Consider the following 15,902-nt stretch of genomic DNA (forward strand, 5'->3'; position numbering starts at 1 on the left):
TTTTAAGTAACTTTTTGATATTTAATCATACGAAGAAAAGATGTTTTATAGATGACAAGAGAATTGTTTTTATTTATTGTTCCTTCTTATACATTTCTAATAAAATACATTAACATATTTGAATAACTGTTTTAATTTTCATTATTTTTATTTAAATTTATTATTATTAGCAATTTAAAAAGATTTGTCGCAAGATATATCAAATATGTTGAGAGAAGGGAGCTAAGTTAATTTTGTAATTTAAATATAGACTAAACTTCTAGTATGGTTAAAATTCTTACTGGAGGAAAGGAGGAATATATAATATTGATGAATCTGATATATTTTATTGGTTAAACATAACCACAAATAATTTATTTTTAATTAAAGAAAAATACTCTTTCCTGCTTGCTTTTTAGAATATGTTATAAAATTATTTTTTTCAGTAATTTCAACATTTGGGAATGTTACATTATTACCTATTAATAATTATTGTTATTGAGATATTTTAATATTTTAAATACATTCAAACAATCATATTATTTGTCATCCCTCTTACCAAAACACATCATAAATGGGTATAATTAAGAGTATTATGGAATTTTTATTAAAACGAAAAAAACAATATACTGTTTAAAAATAAATTAGTATTTCCTAGCTTAACAATAAGAGAACTCATTCATTAATTCAGAGAATGAGTGTTCTTGAAAAAATTAGATTTTTAAGATAGACATTTTCAGAGCTATTAAACGGGATGAACTAAATATAATATGCAGATTCATGTACCTTTTGTTTTATAAAGAAATTAAAAAAAATATTGAATATTTATTATTGTTTTTAAAAGTATCTTCTGTAATTCTGTAAATAGCATGCAGAAAATCACTATAATTAGTCAGCTATAGTTCCAGTTTCAATATTTGTGGGAAAGTACTTATCAATAGACAATGTAAAATTTTTGTTTTCGAACATGTAGTTACAGAATTATATAATCAATTATGATCAAATATAGTATTATTGTACTCAGATTTTCCATCAGATCCAGAATTAATTACTTTTAGTTACATAAAACATTACCCCAAACCAACTTTAATACTTGGGTATGTAAACATGTAGTATTTAGTAATCAATATTTGATGATTTGTTAATCGATCCAACTAACTTTTCTTCTCCTTTTCTTCATTTCATTTCCAAACTCTACGCATTTTTTGAAGTTAAATTTAAATTTAATAAGAAAGTTAATTTAAGTTAGTATTTTTTACTGAAGAAGTTGGTTTATATTTAGAAGAATATCTAAAGAAAGACAAAATAATTTATATGATTTTATTTTGATGTAGGTAATTGATTTTGTTTCGTGTTTAATAGCAATATTCTGATTTTCTATGATTGAAATCGGTAGAAAATTGAAAGTACAAGAACTCCAATTTATCCAATATTAATTGATTTGCATAATGTATGCCGTTTGACCCACCGATTGAACACAGGTATATTTTTTAGTAATGTTTGCATTTGGGTCTATAATTATTTATCTTGAATCACGGTTATATCTACACGGCTACTTAAAGGTACTCAGGTTAGAATTCGATGAAAAAATAATATCAATGTAATGTATATTAATGGTGTTCATGATGTATGAAATAATAAAATAGTAGTGCTATAGGTAGTAGTATAGTCGAACCGATTTTAACCCGTTGAATATATATAAATGTTTGATCGAAATTATACTATATTGTTAATAAACATACATTAAATTTGAAAAACAGTAGTACACAAGCCACAAAGTATAGCTTGTAGACTGCAGTGCACTGAAAAATAGCCACTGAATACGTAAATCGGGTTAAAATCTATAGATGATGTTATGAGATATCGTCTTTGATTTTAATCAAACTATAGATCGTCGAATTAAACGTATGCGTGTCGTGAGTCGTGATGCCAGAGGTGTAGCTAGGATTTTTTTGGGGGAGGGGGGTAGGCCCACTATAAACCTTCTACTCACCGACGAAAATAGAGATTTTCCCGATTATTTTATTAGCTTAGCATAATTTAAAAGTTGTTAATGATTTGAATGATTATTCTCATAAATAATTTAATAATTAATAACAAATTGAACCAAAAAAATGTAGATTGTTTCAAAAGATGCAATTTTTATTATAGTACCTACCTAAATGGCTAAATACGAGAGAGTTTTACAAAATATAATTATAAATATTCATTAATATATTATATAAGTACTCGTTATTAATAAATAATAATATACGTACTTCAAAGTAAAAAAATCTTCTTTTCTTCATGACAGCAAACTTGTCGATAACAACTGATGGATTATCCATAAATTGCCCACTTATTTCCCTTTTTATGAAAAGTAATGTCAAATTGTCAAATCATTTAGTCTAAAACTTTTCATAGTTGATCTGAGGTATGTTTTCATTCTTGTAATTATTAACATTGAATAGCTTCTTTCCGCTGAAGCACTAGATGGATTTGGGAATTATAATAATAAGTTCAATTCCTTTTTTTAATTTTTCAAATTCAACTGATAACTGTACTTGATTCAACATTTCAGAAAGACAAAAACTAGATGAAAATAATGTTTTACCTAATGCATATTGATGTTTTAATTTAATGAGAAATTCATCAGACTGATAAAATGAAAAAGTTTTTGAAAAATTACATAATGTTACACAGTCTATTTTTCTTTTTAAATTTGATCTAAAACACCTAAAACTGCACGAAGCTTACAATTTTCATCAATTGCCTGTTAATTTCATCACATATGGATATGACATTATTAGTAAAATATTATTTTTTAGTTCAGTTTTTTTTCATCATTTGAAAAAATACGTCTTTTACCAATAATAGAAGTTATGTAATAAATTCTACTTGAGTCTTTATCACAAGAATTTTATAAGCAACAATTTTATCAATTTTCTATTTTTCAATATTATTTCTATGTATCGATTACTCTGTGAATATATAATTTTATATTAATTTTTTTCTAAAGAAAACCTGGGTAGGCCGGGGCTTACCTACGGGCTGCGCCCTTATCGTGGCCATTGACTTTATAATAGTGCGACTGAAACATTCTTATTATCGTAAAGCTATGGTATTATATTATTACTATTATTATTGTTTATTTCTTGAAAAATATAATGCACCTTATTAAAAGGTTTCATGCGTAGGCCCTTAAGTCAATAATTTACAAAAATAAAACTTATAAACGTTCTTAGTGTGTGTGATTATTATTTCATTAATTTTCTTAAATATAAATGACTAAATGTAATATAATAATATATCATAATGTGTGTCATTACAATTCTGAATGAAACGATGAATGTATTGATTTTATAATGATGTGTTATCACGTTTTTGAGTAGAAATAATGCTTTGATTTTTGATTTTAGCCCTTCTTTGAAAATAAAAATGAATCTAGTTGGTACTTTAGGAGGGAGAGGGGTCAAAAGTAAAAGTTTTCAAAAGCGTCAAGAAAAATCCTAAAAAGTAACGGATTAACGTGAATTTTTATGCATAATCAGTTTTCGACAAAATCGATTTTTTTGATGTATTTATGATTAAATTTTCATTATATTTTGACTTTTTTTTAAGCTATTCATTGACAATTGAAATTTTCGATTTTTTTAAGTTGTTTTTTTTGAAATGTTGATAAAAAAATTTGGTGTTCTAAAAAAAATTTAATACAAGGTTTATTATAAGTTGTACTTATCGTAATAAAAAAAAATCAAAAACCATTAGTCACAATTTTTGTTTTGAAATTCCAAAAGTTTACGAAATATGTCAAAGTTGCGAAGATTTACAAGAAATTTTAATGTTGAAAATTCATAACATTTTTGTGATTTATACCTAAGATTAAAAAACCCAACACTTTAACTTATCCTTCAAATAACTGTAAAAAAGAACTTCAGCGTCAATATAGAAAACATTTTATGAGCGTATAGAATTTAATTTTTTACGACATCGCGTAAAATAACTATATATCCTAAAACAATTTAAAATATTTCTTGTTATTCAAAAAGTATAAGTTGTAGAAACTTAGAACTTTCACCAATAGTTGAGAAAAAAAAATTACAATTTAAATATAGGTAATAATATAATATATCCTAGACTGACAAACCATCTCCGTACAAGTTCAGAATCGTTTTTCGTATACAATGACACCTTTGTCATTGCATTCAAATAAAACATTGATTATAGTTACCAACTCTCCGTCTTTACTATACAGCAGAGCGATATCCACCTGCCCACTCTTGGTTTTTTGTTATTATTTAAAACGAATAACTATAGATAATTGACATTTTCACTATATATGTATGCTATTATCATTTTTTCTATACACGGTATTATAATTTATTAAAATATTTGGACTCTATAATTGGGCTATTTATAAGCATGAGAAAATTTTTTTTTTCTATACGATTTGTATTTAAATAATATAATATTTTGTACATTTATTATCAATAAAAATATATTTGATATGTCAAAAATTAAAATAAAACTATCTATATTAGTCATACAGGTTATATAATTTAACTTAGGTAGAGATAATCAATAAATATAAATGTTAATTTTTTTATTTGCTGTTTTATAGCACTGCTAATAGTATACATATTGATATTGTTACATATTTATACGAGTATAAGTACTAAAATATCATAAAACGAATAAAAGTCCTAAATGATGATTCTTCTTTTTGACACAACACACAACCAATCGCAAGTTCTCGAAACCAATAAGTAGTATTTATGCGATTATTACATTATATTTTACTATATATTATTATTTTTAATTTTTTTTCACTTTACCTACCATGTTTAGCTGTTAATACATAATAATAATAGTTGTATTAAATAATAAATATAACCAAATATAAGTGTGAGAATAGTTTTTTTTAAAGAAAAATCAACCTGCACTAAATTGTTTTGCTCTTCTATTCACATCATAATATGATAGTTTTAGCATATAATTATTCTGATTGACATGTATAGTTATTTATTAAGGAAGAACACTAGGCTACTGAAATTGTCAAAAAAAATAAAAAAAATTGCTTAATATTCAAATAATTATTAATATCAAATAAGTATAAATAAAACAAAATGGATACCTAATTTAAAAAATAAAAATAAATATTTAACTTGTATCGTCGACTATTATATTTGTTTTTTTTAAGCAATTGATTGGTTTAGATTAAATTTAATGATTGTTTTCATGAATCACAATGCTCACCGTCATCAGTTCATCACTATACGGATATACGTCTAAAAAATAAATCTTAGATTTCTATAAGATATCGTACTCGACTAACTATATGCAGTAGCCAGTATAGGTGCGAATCACTGCTAACCTACTCTACACGGTACAGATAATATACCTACTTAATAAAAGTAATAAATTAATAAGTAATATAAATATTTATATATTTTAACTTCTATATAATCAGCGTAATAAAGTGTATAGTTACAATAAGGTCCATATAAAATTTAAAACAATTCGATTTTTTTTTTTTGTACTCTTTATTTTATATGTTATTGATAGATTAGTAAAACATCTAGATTCAATAATTTATTACTACACTTACAATAACACTAAAAACTTAAATTATTATTTGTACTAAATTAAAATTTTCATATTATGAATGATTTTATTCATCAGCATCTTCTGTTTTAAGGATTTTAGTAGATGGTTCTTTTTTAATGTCTGTACTGTCTATGGTCAGATCGGAAAGCGTTTGTTCAATAGTATTCAAACCATTTGTTATTGGTAAGAAAGGTTTTTCAACTGGGAGATTTTCATCATAGGGATTATTCAAATCTTTAAGAGATGAATATTTTGGATAGTTGTTTTCAATACCTTCTATAATGTCAACAGTATATGGTTCCCATTCACCATTAGCATATAATGTTATTCCAAAGCAATTTTTAGGAAGATTTGGATTAATGATAATATTCAAAATAAATAAATCTATTGCCAAGTCATAGTATGGAATGGGTATTCTACAAATCGGGCATACCCATGTCGGTTTTATCTTATTTGCGATAATGAATGTATTCAGATCAAAACATTTAAAGTGACTACAATTTAGAGATCTTGTTGGTATTTTCATTTTTGTTTGGGTTATTGAACACAATAAGAGGTACTCATAGGACGCTGAATCTTTACCTGAATTTTTCATTAATTCTATGGCCTTAGCTTTTGTATTTAGTTTAATACTATAAATTTTATTGTGAAAAAATACGCGTGCTATCAAATTTTCAATCGAGATGGTCTCTACAATATTTAGCGCCATGTAATAAGTTTTTTTACAAAATGGCCACAATATTGAGATCTCATTTTCTTTGTCTAAAGTATCGCCGTCATAAGTTATAGGGCTCCTTTTGGTTGTGGATGAATGCTTCAAATTGAAACATATATCTATTGGCCCTGGTAATCCATCTGATAAATCACTTTCCTCTGCCAGCTTTTCTCCAAATCGGATCTGGAATTGGAATCTTTTTATTTGTCTTTTTACCATATCTATTATTAACTTTGACAATGTGAATTTAAATTCAAATTGAGTGTGTTCTGTAAATAGAATAAAATATATTGTTATTTTATTTAACAACTTCAAAATATATTATTTTTTATTTGATCTGTACCTTGTGATTGTCCACATTCAGATTTAACTGCTGAGTCACAATAAATAGCCACCGGTTCAATAAGTGTACATATATTTTTGTAATATGGCTGAGGTGTGAATACTACATTGTATTTTGATTTATATGTTGAGTTGGTAGTATCGAGAATAATTAGTTTGCGGCTTGACGGTTGTAGTTCAGACATTTTGGAATGAGCACTCTTCTAATCTAAACATATTTAATAACACATAACTTAATTTTTTTATTACTTTCTTTGTAATATTGATTTTTCAAAAGTAATAAAAATAATCAAAATATGAAATTGATTTGTGTGTAAAATGGAAAAAAAATTAGTTTAGAATTAAATTATAGATACACAAACAAGGTTAATGTACAGTTGATTATATCAACTTTATTTTAAATTTTTTTAATATTTTAGAATTTTTCTTGTTAGAAAATTAAAGATACATGTAATTCTATCATTTTTAGGTATTCTACATTTTTTCAATTATATACTTAGGTCAAATATTTTTTTTAAATTAGTTTTCATAGTCTTAATGATTTGTATTGGTCTTCACAGTCAAGATATTTTTTATCAAGTTTATTAAAGCATCATTAACAAGTCTTAGTCCTTAGATCTGTTTAAAAAAATATTTATCGGAATGTTCCAGTTACAATATTTTTTTTAAAAATTAATTTTCATTTATATTTTGTGGTGCAGCAATACTAAATTTCTTTTAAGATTAAAAATAGTAAGTTTAAATCTTGAGAACTTTGATTAATTTATTATAATATGGTCAAAAATAACATTAAATAGAAAGATAAGCCTTTAATCATATAGTATTTAAAGGTATATAATTTGCTACTATATTATTAAAAATTTAATATATATCGATATTACAGAAATATACATTATATTATATTTAATCCAAAAATTAAATTATTTCAATTTTATATTAAAAGTCCTTATAAATTTTGATATACTTGATTAACTGAATCCCAAATTTCAAAACTATAGGTACTTTCTAAATTTAGTTTTGAAAATCTAGCAATTTTAATTAAATTATTTCAAATAAGTTACCTTTAACATTTTTTCACTAGGGAAACGAAATAGATAGATATTATAATGATAATTTTATCATTTATATGTTTAAAAATTACAAATGTATATAATTAAATAGTTGTTTTAATCTATTGTAATAAATTGTACATTAAATAGTTGTGTGGGTTTCATTGATGATAAGTAAGTAATAAAATAGTTGTTATTTAACTATAAGTTCCATAATTGAGATATTAAATAATAATATTTATTAAGTCGTGTACCTTAGATTATATTTAACACTAAATGTTAATAATTCATTTACTTTTTAATTTACAAATAATAACTTTATAAGACCACATGGCATAATAGTTAGATTAAAATTAAATAACAATTCAAATTTAAAAAAGAGAAACAAAGTATTATGCTTTTACACAATTTTCATAGTAAAACAAATATCTTTTCCCAGAATCTAAAAATATTAATTGTTGCAATTTAAAAGTTTTATTTGATAACAATATAAGGTACAATAATTATTTTGAAATGTATAAGTATAAATGTAGAATACCTATTGAATCTGTATTTTTTTTTACATAGAAGTATTAAATTAAATGATGAGTTGGCAAGAAATAGCACATTTTTTTTTAAAATAAAACATAAAATGTTACAGAAATTTTTTACAAATTAATTAAATTTGTTAATAATTAATATGTACTAAAAAAAAAAAATATAACATAATAAAGTTAAAATTAACTTCTATAAATTATACTTAAATATTATTTTTTCTCATAAATTCAAAACATTTACCAAGCAATAAGTGTTGTGTATGAAAATGTTGTACATTCTCAAGTACAGTGAAAACACTATAACAAACTTAAAGGAACTAAGAGATTTCTTTTGTTATAAAGTTTTCGCAATATAAAGGGTTTAAAAAAAATAACATTTAAATTATTTATGTATAAAGGTATGTAGTAACTATGTATTATTATTTATCATACACATTATTATTTTTACATTACATGAGTCACATTTAATTACATATTTATTATTTTATTTTATTAAATTATAATTATTAATTATTATATGTATTATATTTTATACAATTATTTAAAATAGTCTAGCATTATTATTTGTATTTGTTTACTCTGCCAATATTTTGTTTGTATTTTTATTTGAATTTGTCCCATGTCTTGGGATAATTTTAAATCATTTTCATGAAACAATAAGTATTTTTTTTTTAAATTGTGTTAAGAAACATAAAATATTGAGTGACTAATACGCTATAAAGAATAAATTAATTAATAGGTTATAAAACAAACCAACCTTTATAATATAGGTATTATTTAGGTTAAATAGAGTTTTTTGTTGTAAAAAGTTTTGTTTTAAAGGGTTTTCACTGAACATTGTATTTAAGATATTATAAGTATTTATCTATTATAATGATATATATTAATATTTAATTAGTGTTATGAACTTTAGAATTAACAATAGTAAAATACCTTACTGTAAATACCATAAACAGAGTGAATAGGCTTATACAATTAATAGATGTAATATGTTAAAATTAATCTACATATTTTGAAAATAACATTGCATATAGCTAAGTTCTAAGAAATAATGTTTTTAAATTATAAAAAATAGTATGTTAACTATTAAATTGTTTTTATTAAATTTGTTATATTAGTAAAATATTTAACATTGTTATTCATCTTTAAAATGTGTAATTTTGTCAAAATTTAAACTTAAGATATATAAAAAAAAAATTTATGAATACATTTTTCATGCATCTTAGTTCCAGTATAAACTTTTTGAAAATTTTATACATTTTTTACTACAAAATATTTACAGTTTGTAAATTTTTGTGATTTTGTAAAAATATAGGTCTAAGTATTTTTATTATTTTCATATAGATAAAAGAACTTATATGGGATCTTCTATGAAATTTTCAAAAACTGTAACTCAGTTAAAATTTTTTAATTAATATTCAAAAAAATTTATAAAAAAAAAAAACAAAAACAAAAAAAAGAAATCGAAAATTTCATATGTTTATAATATATACATAATTATAACTATAAGTGTCAAAATATTTTAAAAATTATACCACGTTTAGAAAATATAAACATTTGGTGAACATTTTGGATATCTACAGTTATTTGTTTTTTAATTTACAACAAAAAACAAAAATCGTCTGTGAAGAAATAATTATTTGACTATGGTGAATATTCCATGTCATAAACTTATAACAATTTGAACTTCAAACGGTCATACAAATGTAATTTAGCTTCCCGGTAGAATTGTTTCTCTTTATATAGATTGAAAAACTTGAACATTTTATTAAATTTTCAAATCTTGTGTATAAAAACAAAAATATTTATGAATTAATTCGTATAAAATATAATTAAATGCCCATAAAAAAATACTGCGACATGTTATTTTTCTTGATATTTTTATTTAGAGAAATAACAACTTATAAATAGCCTTACCTTAAATTTGTAAATGTTTCTAATCAACAAATAATATTTAATCCACGTTTATGGAAAAAAAAATTGAAAATGTCTTAAAAAGGAGTAGAAATATTTTCAAAAGTTACATTGTTAATAGAAAATGATAATACAAACATTTGGTTAAAATTTCAAGTATCTGCAGTTGATTATTTTGAGTTACACAAATAAAAAATAAAATTAATTTTGTAGAAAATTGGATATGCTTTAAAATTCCTGTTCGTCCTTAATTTCTCGTTTGTTTTTCTCGGTTATTTTGAAATTTTTATTTTTTAATTTAAACTAGATCTAATTTTCTATCCAAAATGACCTCCAAAGTTGAATGTAATATTTTATCGATTATCTTTTGGGTAAACAAACACAAAAAAAAAAAACATACACACATACATCATTTTTAAATTAATATATTCATCACTCTTCTCAGTGTCTCAAACATTTAATATAACTAATATAAGTATATATATACACACACAATCTTTTTTTGGGGAGGGGGGTCAGAATTATAGTAAGTCCTTTTAAATCCTCCCTTATCATTAGTGATCAGTAATATATAAGAATCATTTAAGTATTAATTTAACTAATTAAATAAATAATATTCAAATTTCATCTTTTCAATCTATTCCGTTAAATTGTCAAGCAAAAACATGTTAAAATAATAAAGGAATCAAATTACTAATACAGCATTACTATAACCAGTGCTCGACTTGACAAAATTAAAGTAGGGGGACTCTGTTAACTTTTAAAAAAAGAGCGTCCCCATCACTTGTTAAACGTTACTAAGCCCACACCCACATACCCCCTTTAAATCATATGAAAAATATTTATAAATAATCAATCTAAAAAAAAAAAATTAGTGTAAATATTACATTGTATATTTTAGTTATAACTAATATAATAACAAACTCAAATCTAACTAAATAAAAAACAATTCATTTTAACTATTTATTTAAATAGTTCCATAATTTATCATAAGACGTATATTCTAGGATGCAATATAGTTAGAACAAATATAATATGGAACAAATATTTTGTGGCACAATTTCTAGTGATGATTAAAGATAATTAGTTAAGTAATAATAATAAATATTTTAATAATTATTAAATCTATGGTAAGAAAAATTATTATGATGTTATCGCGTGCATTTTGATAACAATTTAGAACGATGCAGTTCCCCTACGTTCCCCTTAAAAATAAAAGTAGGGGTACGATAAGATTTCTGAAAAATTAGTAGGGGTACTCCGTCCCCCTGCGTTCCCCCAAATCGAGTACTGACTATAACTTAAATTAATGTAATTTACTATGAAAATATTAGGTAGGTATCATAATGTAATAGCTATAAAACATTCATAATTATAAATTTTGTTATGCATTTTTATTTAATACCTACCTAGATATTATAGATTCTTTTTTCTCAAATTTCAGACGATGTTACCTTAATTGGTAAATTTCATAACAAATTTGTGTCACTTTTTTAGTCTTCAATTTAAAAAAATAACTTCTGTAATCTGCGTATGTATAAAGTCACAGTTCTATGATTTCAGTAATACTTAGTAATAATGCAGTTAAATCGATTCTTTTAACCCTATTTTTTACACATTAGGTAATTATTTGTTTCTTATGAAACCGTATCGTATTTAATAATTTAATATTATTGACTGTCAAAGATAAAACTACAGTCATTAACGAGATCTGTTTACAAAAGCAAATATTTAGATTGTAGAAGTGTAAAATGTCAAAGTTTAATCGAATATACAAGATAATACCATCGTCATAAAAATTTTTGATTTTATGATGCATAAATGGGCCACAATATTAATACGAACGTAAGACTACAATCAATAAGTGCCGACAAGTGATAACGAGATCGAATGGTTCTAGGTCACTTTGTACGGTCGAGTAAAAAGGTACATTGCAGAACGCGGACACTTTGTACTATTATGTATATAAAGTATTAAAGTATATACATATGTATATATTAAACACAATTTTATTAAAAATGTTATTAAGTTTAAACATTATTTGGCAAATCTAAGTATCTTATACATTCTAAATATACATATATTTCCCAAGCGCGATATCGGAGTTAATCAAATTATCGTTTGTGTTTATCGTTGAACTGCATTTCACTAAGACGACGACTATCACATCGTCACGATGGCAACAACAAAGTCTACTAAATTAAGACCAAAACTTTTTAAAGATGGTTTTGAGTACTCAATATTGAGAGAAAATTTAAAGATATACGTTGGAAATGTTCTATTACTACGTGTATAGGAAAATTTTTTACAAATCGTATAGAACCAGTAAGTACCTACTATATAAATTTTATTTCTTAATTGTATATGTTTTAATAACTATAATATATTTATTATTGTCAAAATATTATATTTTTTTCAACAATATAATATATTGAGAACATATATTTCACAAATATTATGAATACTTACTACTTACATACTATACAAAATAAGTCTTTTTGTGAATATTTTTGTTAAGCTTTTTAAATCTAAATAAATGAATATATATAATAACTGATAACATCAGCTAAGGAAAGTCGTAAATTACGATTGTATTTCAAGATAATTACATATGAGTAGATCGTACAACGATTATAACAAGATATTCGATTTAGATAGTGAATTATCTATATTATTACGATACTTATATTTTTACTATAATATGTAGTTTTTAAAAGCCCAATTAAAATATTCACCAAAAGGCTAATTTTCCATAATACCTATTATGAATGATATAATATTGTATAATATAAATTTAACTTAAATATATATTTATTTTTTTAGTATAACATTTTTACTAAGTTAATATCACATAACCACCATCCAAAACAATTGGATGATACAACATTCTGTGCCGTTTACAATGCGAAAACTGACATGAAGCTGTGCGCAATTAGTAACAAAGAAAGTGCAAATCAAATTCTTTTATCAATCGCACATGGATGTAACAGTAAGTAAATATAAACTAATGTAGTAAATAATGAAATTATTTATTTTATAGTAAAATATTTTTACATATTTTTATATATTATATTATATATTATAAAATATTTATACATATTTTTATGTATTGATGTTTTATTATAGGTATAGTTTGTTCTAAGTTGGGGAATTCTGATGCTTTACGACGAACGATAAGACGCGCACGATGTAAATATGCTCTTGACGAGCCCGAAAATCTTCTTTTTTCATTACCAGATAAATGGAAAACTACAATCGGTGGCGAGGCAGCTGATTTTCTAATTTATGACAACGGAAATGAGCATAGAATCTTAATTTTTGTTGCAAATGAAGGTCTGTCTTTTTTATCATCATCTAATATATGGTTCATGGGTGGCACATTTAAATGTTCTAGTATATTTACGAATTATTATAGATTTTGAATTAGGCGTAATAAAAGTGATAAACTGAGTTTTTAACGGAGTCCAGATTCAAGGTTGTTTTTTTTCATTTATGTCAGTCTGTATGGCGACAAATTCAGCAATTTGAACTTGCAAAATTATATAAAGAAAATGAACGGATTTCCAAAGAGTGCAAAAGCAAAATGATTATTTCATTGACATTTTTACCCATTGACGATACTTTGGTCGAAATTAGTAATATGTATGCAACATTATCTCAAGAATTACTACCTCTTATTTCATACTTCCAATGAATCTATGTTAGTGATTAAAATAATAACAATGCACGGTATCGTCCTCCATTTTGGAATGTAAGATCGCAAACAATGTCTAAATCTTATCGAACAAATAATTTCAATGAAGGGTGGAATAATTAATTTAATAAACTATTTGATACAACAAATCCGAGTTTTTGGACAGTTTTGCGTGCAGTAAAATTAGACGTATGTGGTAATAGGCTGCATAAAAAGCGAAAATCCAATTCATGTGAAAATAATAAACTATTTAGTTGATGAAACCAGCACCAAAAGAAAGAAATGACAAATTTTGAATTTTTAAATTCCATATTATATCATACATGCCGGTTTTAACATTATTATTTAACTCTTTTTTACAATATTATTTTTTTTATTTATATTTATATTATACACATTTTCAATTTTAATATTTTGACTAATATACTATATTTTATAACGTTTTTTAATAAATTGACTTTTTATATTACACTTAATATAAAATAATATATAATATATTATTATAAAATATAATATTTTATTGACTTTTTATTATACTTTTATATTTAATTTTTACATTTTAATAATTTACATTATAAATACTTAACACTTATTTGTAACTATATACTTTAATATATACTTTATTATATAACAGTACAAAGTGTCCGCGTTCTGAAATCTAAAATGTTATCTGAACGTACAAAGTGTCCGCATTATGCAGTTTAAACAATGGACCGTACAAAGTGACCGTTTACCGGATCGGATATTACTGTAGATTATCAATACTTATTATTTATTAATATTGTATATCTAGGTTAAAATAATACCAACAATAATTAAGGACAAAATTTACCATCCAAACGAACTCGTTAATACTTGTGAATATTATGATTTCCAGATAACGGTGTTGGGTTTGCAAATATTGCGATGACGAGAAAATGTCTTCGGAGCTGTTTTTCGCAATTAGCTTTCAGCGGTATAATACAATCATTAGTAATTACTGATTACAAAATAGGTAAGACTGTAAGAGCACAAAAAATTTAAAAATTAGATGGGCGTTGGGCACGCGAGAGGGCTCAGGTTTAGGGATATGCAGACTCCAAAGACAAGATATAGACGACCGACTATACCCGCTGTAGCGGCAGCCATTTTGACTGAGATGACCTCTTGACTAGACGGGCACGCCAATAACGAAAGAGACATGACCAGGACGAGTGGTCCTGATAACACTGAACATAATAATTATTATAAAACTATTGAATTAACATAATACATATCAATGTTTCATAATATTAAAATAATAATGATGGCAAACAGGTGTCTGTAAAAACTGAAAGATGACTGTGTGATGTCCGCGGTATTCCAGAGGCGTGGATGATAACATTTTTGTGAATTTGCATAGACGAAAAAACAGAGCGCAGCAACCGATTGCGAAGACGAGTCACAGTGCTAGTGAGACAACAAAGTGCGGTGAATATGGACGAGGGGACGAATAAAACGGTACAGGGTACGGACAATGGCGTAATAATTATTGATTTTGTTTACCTGTAAAAGGTAGCGGTCCGCACGTCAGTAGTCGGTGGTTAGTTAACAGTGTCCAAACCGCTTGCAGAGTAGGTAACAGAGTAGCAGCCAGTCGGTGGAAAGTGTTCCGAGTCGATATTCTCATCAAATATAATAGAATTAGATATTTTATTAATTATTCTTTAAGAGGACGCCAGACTGAAAGTGAAACGCATGTCAATTGACTACGGTTTTTTGTACGGCGTTGTACGACTGCAGCGATCATGTCGATAAACAAAAACTTGTTGCAGCAGTGTTGCGTCTGTCGTGGCGTTAAATTATTGTATATAAACAACTACAAAAACAACAAAAATGCAATAATTACCACGGCTATAGAGAATAATAATATGGGTCTACTATGACTATGATTCCAATTCCAATCACGATTATTATAGGAAATGGTTACTCATCGACTCACGATTTTAATATTAAAATTTATCAATCGAAATGAATCGCTATTAAGAGCTGAAAATTCCAGCACTAGCGCTTGTATACGAAGGTGACTATTATATGTAACTACTATTTACTTCTCAAATACAGTAAAA

At 24.9% G+C, this 15,902-nt stretch overlaps 2 protein-coding genes across 4 annotated transcripts; one reads left to right on the forward strand and one right to left on the reverse strand.

Annotated features, from left to right (window-relative positions):
• Positions 1-5,410: 5,410 nt before the first annotated feature.
• LOC113557028 (E3 SUMO-protein ligase gei-17-like) lies at positions 5,411-15,549 on the reverse strand. Of its 3 annotated transcripts, XM_026962304.1 has the most exons (4): positions 15,340-15,549; positions 14,648-14,815; positions 6,624-6,830; positions 5,411-6,549 (listed from the first exon to the last, which is right to left on the reverse strand). In XM_026962304.1, the coding sequence occupies exons 3-4, from the start codon at positions 6,805-6,807 to the stop codon at positions 5,630-5,632; spliced, it is 1,104 nt and encodes a 367-aa protein (XP_026818105.1). In that variant the 5' UTR covers positions 6,808-6,830; positions 14,648-14,815; positions 15,340-15,549; the 3' UTR covers positions 5,411-5,629. The 3 variants fall into 3 exon arrangements, with proteins under 3 accessions (XP_026818105.1, XP_026818104.1, XP_026818103.1); XM_026962303.1 differs by lacking the exons at positions 14,648-14,815; positions 15,340-15,549 and adding an exon at positions 11,531-11,759; XM_026962302.1 differs by lacking the exon at positions 14,648-14,815 and having other exon boundaries at positions 5,416-6,549.
• LOC113557029 lies at positions 12,236-14,089 on the forward strand. Its single transcript, XM_026962305.1, has 3 exons — positions 12,236-12,446; positions 12,945-13,110; positions 13,248-14,089. The coding sequence occupies exons 2-3, from the start codon at positions 13,038-13,040 to the stop codon at positions 13,541-13,543; spliced, it is 369 nt and encodes a 122-aa protein (XP_026818106.1). The 5' UTR covers positions 12,236-12,446; positions 12,945-13,037; the 3' UTR covers positions 13,544-14,089.
• Positions 15,550-15,902: the final 353 nt, after the last annotated feature.

Source organism: Rhopalosiphum maidis, chromosome 3 (assembly GCF_003676215.2).
Source record: "Rhopalosiphum maidis isolate BTI-1 chromosome 3, ASM367621v3, whole genome shotgun sequence".
NCBI lineage: Eukaryota > Metazoa > Arthropoda > Insecta > Hemiptera > Aphididae > Rhopalosiphum > Rhopalosiphum maidis.